This window comes from Oratosquilla oratoria, chromosome 37, assembly GCF_046742065.1.
Source record: "Oratosquilla oratoria isolate Oo_2021 chromosome 37, ASM4674206v1, whole genome shotgun sequence".
Lineage (NCBI taxonomy): Eukaryota > Metazoa > Arthropoda > Malacostraca > Stomatopoda > Squillidae > Oratosquilla > Oratosquilla oratoria.
Window position 1 is genome coordinate 39,384,716 of NC_134813.1, and position 12,876 is coordinate 39,397,591.

A 12,876-nucleotide genomic window follows, 5' to 3' on the forward strand; every position below is an offset into this window, starting at 1 on the left:
ACAGGTCATCCCTGCATCTTGCCCACTACCCTGAGTCAGAAGAAATGCAGCAAGACACAGCACATCCACAGCAAGGCCACTTCAGTTAATTGGCGACCCCTCACGTCTGTTCACTCATTATAAAACTTTACCCCATCCATTCATCTCATCCTTGGTTGCTCCCTCATGTTCACTCCCTCCCACCTCTAGCTTCCACACCTCTTCTACTAATCTTTCTTCACTCATTCTTTCCATGTGTCCAAACTATCCCAATACTTTTTCAGCAACCCTATCTCCCAACTCCCTTTCCACCCCTATTCTCCTCACCTCCTCATTTCTCATTCTATCCAGCATGGTAACTCCTACCATACTTCTCAGGCATTTCATTTCAAGCACATTTAAATTCTTCCTCTCTTACAATGTCCCCTTTGGGGCTACAGAGTGTAGGATGGCTAGTCCTATCCCCGTCCCGTTTTTGTCGCCTTTTATGAATCAAGCGGGTACACTTGATGGCAGTATTCTTTCTCCCCTACCACAGGGTTCGGCAAAAAGGGAAACATATATCCAGATAAGTGATACTGGACAGTATTAAGAGTGGGGGGACAGCATAAGAGAGGGGCAGTCACACTCTAATAAAGTAGCATCATTTCCCTATGAATCCTCTATCACAGACAAAATTGATGTGTTGCTCTGGTCCATTGGGACACCCAATATAGACCCTATAGTATCAGCTGTATGTTACTGAGCAGAATTTAATCTCACAATAACATGCAGCTAATACCCAAGACGGGGTATAAGGAGAAAAGTGTACTCTTTACATGAACTGTTCAAACTCAACATTAGAATACTTGAAAAATATGCCATGCAAGAAATGTCTTGTTTACACAAGTAATTAAAACTCTCTGACCTTAGCAGACTTTGTATAAAATCTGATGTCATCACAACTGTAATGCAGGTAAATACTGTCCACGTCCTTCACTCTATATGATTAAACTATTTTTTTAACCCAGCCAACATCCCATAACTACAACATAGCTGATACCATACTAAGTACCTTGGGGCTGTGGTTGATATCCTGGGGAACTGGTATCTTCAAAGAGCTGAGGTGGTGGCTGCTGAGGAGTTCCATATGGATCATACATGTTGCTGCCCTTTCCTTTACGTTGTCCACGTTTCTCCACTGTCCAAAAACACAAGTATTCCATCAATCAAAACATTACGACTCATGCTTGCTCATTACATTAATAATTCAAACATTGATTTTTTTTCAAGTGTTCCAAAGCAAGTGACATTTGCTAAATAATGATTAAAACAGAATCGATGACCATGACATTCTCAATGAATATCTTTAACCAAGACCTCAAAAATGACTGTCATTATAAATCTTAATAAAGTTCATACATTACTCAGAAAGAATAATACATACATGCTATGTTTACAAATAAATTGGCTAATTTGAAAAAAGTAAATAAAATATACTGCACATGCATAAAAAACACATTCAAGGGGGAAAACTACTTACAACGGCCAAATAGCTGAGGCAGCAGAGTCCAGTAAGAGGTTCCTCCACTACACTACAAAGCCTAAAAGAAAGGGTGACCACAATGCAAATCCAATGTTATTACTGTGAACAATGCTATCATATCACGAGGTTGGGCTAACACGCTTAGCTCTTCAATACAACTTAATTGCAAAGGCAAGACATGCAGGTGATTTAGAGCATGTAGATGGGTAACTATAAAATAATTCCCCATTTATTTGGTCCATTCAAACTGTATATGCTTGCCCATACAATTAAACAAGAGAGTGAAGCTAGGCATGTGTAACAGGCCTTGCTGTCTTGCAAAGTCTCTGGCATCCAAACATGGTTAAGTGCAAATAAGCAGTAAAACCAAAACATCTGTTGCATTCAGATGGGCACAAGGGAATATGTATGGAAAAAAGGGATTTAACTTGGTTCGCTGAATCCACCCCACCTCCCATACAGACAAACTTGCTTAATATGTTTCTCCTAAAATCTATAATCTTTTTTGGCCAGGTAAACATGATACCTGTGAGAAATCAATGACATCAATCATAACATGCCAGTGCACTGTTAAAGGTTATGTAATAATTCTTTGTATAACATGGTTTGTGTAGTTGCCTGAGTACTTGGGTATATCATACAGGTCTCCCTGGACATAGTTAATAATTAAATCAATAGAAAATACAATTTGTTTTCCTATTTCCCTATCTCTGGGTTTAATACTGGAACTTGAATAAACACAATGGCAACAATCAACAATGACAAGCACATGCTCTCACAAAAAACAGCAATTTAATCATTATGGGACTGAACCTACTGTAATAGCAGGAATATGATTAAATAGTGGGGTCCAAACATGATGAAGGTTAACAGCTACAATACTAGAATTAGTCAAAGAAGTCTTGGTTTTAAATGTATACACATGGAAGTCAAAGGATTACACTTGACAAAACCTAATCATGATATGCCAACTGCACTGGTGAAAGCAGTTACAAGATATTTTGTGGGTTTGGACTGTATGATGGGAACAGCTGATGGAACCATCTTATATAAGAAAAATTTAACAAATAAGATGAGGGAATTTGCTTGCTCTAAGAGGTTGACTAAATATGCTAGCCGACATTATAGCTATCCTTTATACTCAAATTCTAGTGCATGTTAGAGCAGTTCAATATAAGACACATGAAGATCGATCTACAACCACATCATCTAGAATTCAAAATAAACTAGTATTTGAGTATGGTTATAAAAAATAAATATATAAATAAAAAATAAATCAATCCATCAGTTTATCATGAGACTGTCTTTTTCTTACAAACTGTCTAGTTATATACATAATCTCCCAATCCTCTTCTTGGTCCTTAGTGTGGTACTGCAAGCCCACCAACTTAGAATCTTAGAATCTCTCTTAAATGTTCTAGTTTATTTATGAGTAAAGCCTACAGGTGGCAATGTTGTAGTGGAAGATAGACACCCACATCACAACAAAACTTCAATGCCCCATATGTAATGGGTCTTTTCTCAAAGTCTCTCTCTCTCTCTCCCCACCTTCAAGCAGAGATGTAGCCCCACAGATCAGGTATCTAGTTTCCGGAACAGGCCCAGAAACTCACTGGAGCCAAATTATTGATATATCAAATACATTCTGGTAGTGATGACACATAGCTTCAATGAACTGTATCATGATGGTGAAACATTCATATCAAGGTGAGAACCTGGGAATGAGTCTAATTCAACAAGGTGGGGAAAATATGGAAAAGTTGCATATAATGCACACGACTGAAAATAATAACAGCCAAATAAGACAAGTATCAAGAAGCAATTTCATAAACTTGCTATTGTGTACGCAACGAAGAAAATGCAGAAATAATTTTCAATCAAGAAAATGAAGACTATTATAATAAAAATAAAGTATTCATGCCATTTCCATTTCTGTTACCCTTCAGACACCTCTAACACCTACCATAAAGTTACCACACATCTTCCCTAGAAGACTTAACATGTTGAACCTCTCTATTATCTATCAACGCATCAAAAAGCAAACACAGCTCTCAAAATCAAGAAATATGGCATATACTAAACCAAATACCCATCAACATAAACTAGAAAGAGAAAAAAACTGAGGACACACAAGAGCAACAAAGGCTTGCCTATGCTTGGGTCATTACAACGAAACAACACCAACAAAGAAGAGGCCTGTTCATAATCCATATGCCCCAGATCCTGTCACCACAGAACAATGAATCTTAGCCTACCCAACACTCGCCGAATTCTGACAACACTATAAAATGTATTTCCTGAGCAAACTAGTAGGATACCATGGCCTCAGAGCATCTGACATATCTCTAATAAAAACTGTTGGGTTGTTGCCTAGTGTTAAGGTCGGATCTGTTTCTGTCACTTAAGAAGGATGGGATCATTAACCACTTCCGTATGATGACGCCTACATAGGCATCATGAGGCGCAAGTGGGTACACAAAGATGCTTGAGTTGGCGTCTTGATTACATATATTTTTTGTAGTCACACATAAGTTACCCCCAGATTCTGTGAACTGGTCTGATCATGTTTTCTGTGTTTATAATTACTCAGAGTAAAAGAGAATGAGTAATACAGTTGTGACTTTATATTTTACAATGCGAGTAGTGTGATGCGTCTTGATTACATATATTTTTTGTAGTCGCACATAAGTTACCCCCAGATTCTGTGAGCTGGTCTGATCACGTTTTCTGTGTTTATTATTACTCAGAGTAAAAGAGAATGAGTACTATAGTTGTGACTTTATATTTTATAATGCGAGTTGTGTGATGCAGTGTCCATATGGCAGTCGATGCTGGGTGCAAGAATTTGACTCATACTGAATTGGTTAAACTCTCGTTCTCTAAAGGTCCCTTATGGCTTTGGTGGCATTTATATACAACAAAAGACTAAATTCAGGGACGGCAAATGACCCAATACTTGTCTCCACTCGCCCATAAATTCTAGAATGAGCTTCAATTTTATGGCAACCTTGGAATTTAAGCTGGCTCATTAAACATGAATTCTTGTTAAATGAGAATACATAAAAAAATAAAATATATAAATAAATAATAATAATATAGGGTACGTATGAAATGAATTCAAAACTTTTTTCAGAATAAATTGGCTTTAGGTTTAGAGCCATGGTTTTGGCGCTAAAATTTGTAAAAGCACTAAAATCACATGGGATTGATCAGATTCTAAAATGGTAAATACTGCACAAGCACTTCACTGTGGCCATGGCAAACAACACTGGGTCTGAAAGTTTCATGTACTACCGTTAGGCAAAATTATTAATGTGCTACTACTTTTCTCTTTCATATATTTATAGCCATTATATGCAGGTGTGTGGTTTGCATAGGGTGATGTGATGTGTCTAGTGTGAATAGCATCAAGTTAGTGTCAAGATATTCCTTCACGTGGTCTCTTGCTTTCAGCTACCACTGCTGGCTACTCTAGTTACGAAAAGGGAACTACTTTGCATAAGTCTTTCACTGCCAGTATAAAACCTCTCCATCCCCAAAAATCCTGTAGGGCCTCCCTGTGGCTATGCATGGTAACTGGGTGCCTTGCAGCCCCAGGCTAACAGTACAGGAGATCTCGAAGCAGCAGGAGGCACTAGAGGTGTGAAGCTATGGCCCACTGATGTATGAACATGCTGTGGCTCCCCACCAACTCTTAGCCCACTGCCTTGTGGGTTAGTCCTAGTTGGCACAAGGCTACAGGAGACAACCTGGACCAAAAACAGCTATGAGGGGCTACCACCTCTCCATCAACATGTCACTGTGAGCATGCCACAAACAGTTGGTCTCTAGGCTGTCTCTCTTGCATGTGAAACCTGGCTTTGGCAGATTGCACAGATGAAACCACTAGATTGGTTCAACAGACAGAAAAATGAACCAGCAAAGCACTGTGGCACAGCAAGACACAAAAACGTTTTTGGCCATTCCTGCATCCCAACCTATCACCAGTTGTCTCAACTCAGTCTTGCCAATGGATCAGGATAGGTTGGGACAAGAGAGTGAGGCTGACAAAACTACACAACTCTCCCTCACTTTAATCAAAGTCAAGTACAAGTCCTGACTTTGGGTCAAAATCATGGTCATCTTTATCAATGAAGGACCAACACACACACCCACACACATACATACAGTGCTCGACATAGGATTGGTCTGCCAGGGCTGCGGTGGACGCATACAATGTTGAAAATGAAAACACCTTAAAGGTGCGTGAATTTTCATGCCATTTGAATGTTTCGCCTACCATTGTAGAGTAATAGACAGAGCTAATCATCCCACCAGAAAGACACATGCTCAGCTGTTGTCTTGCTACCATGAGGGGAGGATTTGTGCCATGAGTGTCTGGTGTGTCCTTGCCTCTCAACCCTTTCAAAACCCCACCCCCGTGTTGTGAATATGGGCTATAGTAAGGATGTATCATAGGAAACCATTACCCAAATTATAGCCCCAAGGACATTTAATTGTACAATGAAAGAAATAACTGAATAGGTTGGCGTGTGTTCACAAAGTGTTACACGCTGGGTTGCCAAGTTTCAGCTCTCTCTCTCTTTCTCTCTCAAAAAGAGTAAAAGGGCCCAGACAATTGTAAAACATCAGGTTGAGTCTAATCCACAAGTGACTGCAAGGAAAAACAAGGAAAGTAACACCTGAACTGTTTGGTGAGGTGTTAGTCTGAACTGTGAATCGAAGGATCCTGACACTTGGATACACAAGTCACCAACCCATCATGGCCTCTTCTCACCCTTAAACAGAGGTTTAATCGAGTCACTTTTGCCCATAAATATAGCGGTTGGTATTGTGACAAGTGCCTGAATATACTGTTGAGTGATGAATCTACCTTTAAGGAGTCTGACAGTGGAGATGGAAATGTTTATCAATGGCCTGGTGCCAACACTCTTGACCCACACTACATCCAAGCTACGGTAAAACACCAGGACTCACTTATGGTATGGGGTGCATTTACTGTGTTCGGCACCACTAAACTTCAAATATTTCCTAAATAACAAACAGTGAACCAGTATGTATATCTAGAGCTGTTGTGTGACCATCTTCCTGACATATTTGATGATATGCAGGCAGCCATCTTTCAGCAAGACAGGAACCCCAAACACATGGCCAACTCAGTGAGTGAATGGTTGGATGATTGTGCAATTAAGTATATCAGAGACTGGCCTGGTAACATCCTCAACATAAATCCAATTGAAAACTTGTGGGAGATAGTGAAACATGATTTAGAGGGGAAAGACATCTCTACTGTACCCAAGCTGGGGTAGGAAATTGAGGAATCTTGGGCAAGGATACCAGAGGATACACTTTGTAACCCTGCTCTTTCTGTCCCAAAATGCTTGCAGGAAGTTATCAAGAGGAAAGGATGGCCTACTATATAATAATAATAATGGTGAGTGAAATAATTAGTTATTATATCTTCTATTTTTTTTTTTTATTAATATTCATTTGACAATGTTGGTGCATTTTCTACCTTCTTCAAATGGATGGCCCAATCCTATGTCGAGCACTGAGTGTGTATACATATATATATATATATATATATAATATATATATAATATATGTATGTACAACACTGAATGGGTACCAGTGAATAGAGATACATTTTTATCAACCACAATGCACTTTAATTCTAAGCCATCAACATTAGAAGAACTGTGGAGGCAACATGCAGAAATTGAAATATGGTATGCCCAAGGACTCGAACCAACGGCCAGCACGTGACCAGTGCTGTAGTGACTTAGACCATTGCTCCATCAAGAGATATCTTGATGGAGCAATGGTCCAAGTCACTACAGCACTGGTCATGTGCTGGGGGTAGTTTCGAGTCCTTGGGGATACCACGTTTCAATTTCTGCATGTTGCCTCCACGGTTTTTCTGATGTTGATGGCTTAGAATTAAAGTGCATTGTGGTTGATAAAAATATATATATATAAATATATATATACATATATATATACACATATACACACACTCATTGTATATATAAACTAATCAATATGAGAATCCTATGAAACTACAACTAATAAAAGTTATGGACAAATTGGTAAGTGCAAACTAATGCTAAATCTAGTGAAGCATAACACATGCTTAATAGCAGCATAGTTGCATTACTTACTTGAGTTTGCTGGCATACTCATTTTACTTTGGCAATTGGTTAATTACAGCATCTCTGGATCTGCAAGATTTGTTATGGTACATACTATAGTATTTGCATCCATGTTAACAGCGAAGCCTGACCAGCCTATGAATTTTTCAATAATATTGTTCTCGACATTATTTCAATACGAGGTAGCCTACCTATAGCAATAAAACCTAGCAGAGTAGCTAGATTCATGAAACATGCACTGGAAATGAGACTAATGATAGAATTAAAAGGAAACCTTTTACTGAAAAATAAAGACATATGTATTTATTATTGTTCAAAATCCTCTCCTCCTGTTTCCACACACCAGTCTGTGTTTTCCTGCCACTGAAGGAAGTAGGTCCAGTGATCTCTTCCGAGAGGTGGTTCCGAGTCCCAAATAATTGATTTCCAACCCTCAAATTCTCTTGAAAGACTTGGAAGTGATGATAATGGAAATTTTGTCACCAGAAACACACACCAAAAGGATTACTAAGGAAACTTGTAATATAATGAAGACCAAAAGATGTTTGAAGGAGTGACAAATGAAGAAAATGTAAAGTTGAAACGTTAGATTACATTAGCATTCCTGGTTCAACCTGAGTTTCCTTACCACCTTTTCCAAGACCAAAAGAGTAGCATTCCACTTCATGGACATACATGATAGATGAAAGAAAGAAAGGAGGAGAGAGAGAGAGAGAGAGAGAGAGAGAGAGAGAGAGAGAGAGAGAGAGAGAGAGAGAGGAGAAAGGTACTCTAATAACTATTTTAAATCATGAAAGGAATAGACATACTTGATACCACTTACTGTGGGAACAAAGGAAAACCAAAAGCCATGAGATGGAAATTATAAATAAACTTGATGTTTGAAAGACAAAAATGTACAGTTTTCCGTGGAGCTATTGATTCATGAAATATTTTGGACGAAGAAATGGTGAAGTCAAACAATTTGGGGCAATATGGAGTAAGAACTGACCACTGGAATTGCAGAGATGGGATTCTCTGTGCACAGCTCTTATCCTGTATGCTACAGCTAATTAAAAAAGTGCACACATGCATGCATGCATACACATCCACACACACACGAGTGAAAAATTGAGGAGGGTGGTAGACTATTGCAAAAAGATACAGATACTATTTTTGCATGGAGCCAAGAATGGGATATGAAGTTCAATACTAAAAACTACAAAGCACTGGAAAAGGGCAATAGTAGTGAAAGACCATCCTTAACTATTCCCTGGGAAGTGGACCAATTATAATAGCAAATCAGGAGAAGATTTAGGAGTGTTGAGAAAAGATGCCCTGTTAACTGACAGACATATCAGCAGGATTGTGGGAGTGACATACAGACTACTGCAAAAGATTAAAGTGGTGTTTCACTGTATGGATGAAGAGTTGATGAAAAAACTCATTGAAACCCTGATCCAAGACTGGAATAAGCATCAGTAGTATGGTCCCCACACAAACTAAAGGATATAAACAAGATCAAGAGAATACAATATCCAGCAACCAAACTGGTCCCCAGCCTGGCAGATAACCCATATCAGGAGAGACAAAAAGCACTGGGTCTACCAACTTTGAAAGATCAAAGAGAAAGAGGTGATATGGTTACAATATTCTGGTCATTAAAGGGGATAAATTTCATTGGTAAAAGAGAACTCCTGATTAAAGATGGGAAGGTTTTTAAGAGGTCATGAGAGCAAATTAACCTCTTCACTCCGGGGCACATCACACGTCGGGCAGCATTAGCTGCCCGACGTGCGATGTTGCGTCATAATAATCGCATTATAAAAAATAAAGTCAGTGCTCAATCGTTCGTTCTCTTTCACCTGTGTATTTTGATAACCATAGAAAATTGATGAAGCCAGTTTAGAGAGAATGGAAATTACGTAGGTACGACTACAATAAATATAATCAAGATGGCGATGTCGGCATCATCGAGTACCCACTTGCTCCTCATGCCACCTACGTAGGCATCACCGTATGGAAATGGTTAAAAGACCACATGTCTAAAGAATGTACAGAAATACAGTTTTCCATAGAGATGCATAAGTATAAGGAATAACTCAGAAGATGATAGGGCCCAAGCTCAAACATTACATGAGTTCAAATCTAAATATGATTATTGGAAATCAAGGTTATAGATTAAGTTGGAACTGTACATGAATTTGAGACTAAGTATGACAAATATTAGAGAAATGGTAAATACATGCACAAACACACACATCCACACCCACACACACTCGATGGTGCAGTTGGTAGAGTTCCCAGCCACCACTTCAAGTCAACCCCCTTCCCTACATTAAAACAGTTCTGATACAGAATTGGCCTGACAACAGTCTACTATTGCTCCAAATACAACTGCCACACAGACGACAAAGAAAATCTCATTCTACACTGTCCTACTCTCAACCTATCCAGTCACCATAAAATCTTTCAGAATGACATGTGGGCCAAACCAGTAGCCGGGACTAATCGTGGGACCCTGAATCTCCTCCACAAGAGACCCGAGGTGACAAATTGATTTACTGATTGAATACATACATACATATACCAAAGGCTTTCTTCCCCCTTACACGGGAGGTAGCCAAAAGACAAGGCATAGAAACCACTCCCACCCATTCCATCCCCTACATATTCCACTCTCCTCTACCCTCTTATCTTGGCACCTCCTGGATGACGGGTCATCCCTGCATCTTGTCCACTTCCCTGGGTCTGAAACAGTGTTGCAAGACAGCACATGCACAGCAAGGCCGCTTCATTAATTCGGCGACCCTCCCTCTCTGTCCCCTCATGCAGAAAAGGAGAAGACAGGGAGAAATCCCTTCGGGCTGCATCAATTTATTTCCCATACATATTCTCTCTCCCCCCACCCCCCCCACATGAATCACAGCATCATCCATACACAACCATTCTCCATTCACCCCTATCTTCTGTCCTCTCCTGTCCTTCCTCAACAGGCATTCCCCTCTTTCCCGATGCCCCTTTACCCCATCCATCCATCTCATCCTAGGACGGCCCCTCATGTTCACTCCTTCCACCTCCGCCTTCCACACCTCTTTTACTAATCTTTGAATACTAACAGAAAATCCGGTCACTGGCTGAAGAATTTGTTTTGAAAGGTTAACTCACATTTCTATCAGCAACAATAATTCATTCCCTGTACATTATTTGGGATAAATTCATTTGTAATACAAGTATAACATATAATAAAAATCACTGTTGCCTCAAGTTTTACTCACAGGAAAGTCGCAGCTTTACAGTGGCTGGCAACTGCCTATGGGACACTCTAAGAAGAAACTACTATTTGCACTTTATGAATGCGTGACCATCTATTTGTCACCAGATCGTAGTAGTAGTAGGGGGAGGGGAATAGTCAGCGTTTGTCATCTCTCCTTGTGTTAAACAGTGAATGAAATAGTCAACGCTGATAGAGAAATCGTGAACCCAATCTAGAAACCAGTGCTGCAACCCCATATGAAGGAAACGGATGATTTTCAAGATGGGCGGAAGGAAGATAATTCTTTCCAAAATCCCTTTCATAGGATCACCATTTGTAACAACTACCTATCACTGGATCATACATTAATTGTCAACAGAAAAAGAAGAAAAAGGAAAAATATATACATATATATTACTTTATCACACTACACAAGCTAAACACAAATGAAAACATGCATCAACTTGGTCACCACTAAAGCATATATATACTATACATGATGGACTTTGAACAAGAGTTATACATGAGTTGATTTGAGTCTGATGGCCTGCTTTATGAGGTAATTATGATAATTGTACAAGTGGTGCGTCACAAACATTCACACTTTCTTACTATTCAGAGTATATTCACTCTCCTAACCCCCAATGAATAGCATGGTTTCCCTCTACCTATCCATTTCTAGTAATAAATAATCTAACCTAACTAAAGGCCTATTGCACCTCTGAAAATAATTATCTCAGTGGCTGTATCATCTTAATTTACCATAATCTAGTGATCAGCCAAAACAGTTTTACTACTTTCTTTTAACTTCAGTAAACATAAAAGAAATGAAGCATAAAACTAACGCCCAAATCATGGTACATAATCATATAAAACGACTAAAATGACAAATGTCTAATCTAAAATGACAGAAGTATACTAGTTACCGAGTCCAGGATTTCTTGTTTTCCACAAACTACAAATTAATACCACAGTACATATATCAGTGCAATACCAAACTCTGAGGTTACTACTACAAAAACACGATCAATATTTAAGTTTGAGTCCTACTCCGACTGTACCAGAAAGGAATTATTTTTATACACTATTATATAATTTTCTTCTCTACCTTTCAAAACACATGTGATGCCTCCCTTTAACAGTTAACCCTTATACAATTCCAGCTCTATTAGAGATAAACTTAAAAGCTTATAGTTGTCTATATACTATGGCTACAGCTGAATAAACATACCGCTAATACTTATAAAAACAAATTCATATTCTATTGTTTTGTGTTCTGTATAACTGTGTCGGGTGCTTATATAACATGTCCTCATTTTAGTACTTCTTAATCTATCCATTATTATATAATCACACTGGTACTACTACTACTAGGTATAATCTACAAAATATAATCAGAAGAAATGCAAGGCATATGCACAGTCCAAACAAATAAGGTATGGCATACCTTATGTGTGTTACACAATGAAAATTACTCAGTTAGTATTGCATGCCGGCATATCACTCTGAGATCAAGGAATGACGAGTATCTGGCAGAAATCTAGTGAATTCCAACCTTCTCTCTCGTCTTAGTGGACATACAAAATACCGGGGTTGGTGAAGGGGTCTAGGCACTTTTAGTCACACCTGGCAGCATACGTTCAGCTCCTTACGTACACTTACGCTGCCTGGGTCCAGCCACAGGATAGTCCATGGTAATTACAGTCGTGGACCTTAAAGAATCAGCGACTCACAAAACTCTACTCAACGTATATTTTTCACAGCTCAGATGTCACACACCTTGAATACTCATCCTACTGCCAACACACAGCAGTAAGACAAAAAATAATATTCAATGATATTTCAATGAATAAAATAATTGATGCAACAGAAATAGATTATTATATATATAGATACCGGAGGCTTTACCATTATTTATATTCATGCACCTTTTTATTTAATTACTTCGAAATAATGCCCATACAACAACGATACTAACTTGACTT

The 12,876-nt window shown here is 38.8% G+C and overlaps 1 protein-coding gene across 11 annotated transcripts in view; it reads right to left on the reverse strand.

The window, feature by feature from the left end:
- Yif1 (Yip1d-interacting factor 1) overlaps positions 1–12,704 on the reverse strand; it is a 38,736-nt gene extending 26,032 nt beyond the window's left edge. For 2 of the 11 annotated variants that reach the window (XM_076175599.1, XM_076175595.1), the window contains exons 1-2: positions 12,548–12,696; positions 1,034–1,159 (exon numbers count right to left, since the gene is read on the reverse strand). In XM_076175599.1, coding sequence (XP_076031714.1) covers positions 1,034–1,159; positions 12,548–12,584 — 163 coding nt within the window. In that variant the 5' untranslated portion in view covers positions 12,585–12,696. Of the gene's footprint in view, positions 1–1,033; positions 1,160–1,501; positions 1,563–7,665; positions 7,726–12,338; positions 12,363–12,547 lie in introns of those variants that run through there. The other 9 variants (XM_076175605.1, XM_076175603.1, XM_076175602.1 and 6 more) reach the window with 9 other exon arrangements.
- Positions 12,705–12,876: the final 172 nt, after the last annotated feature.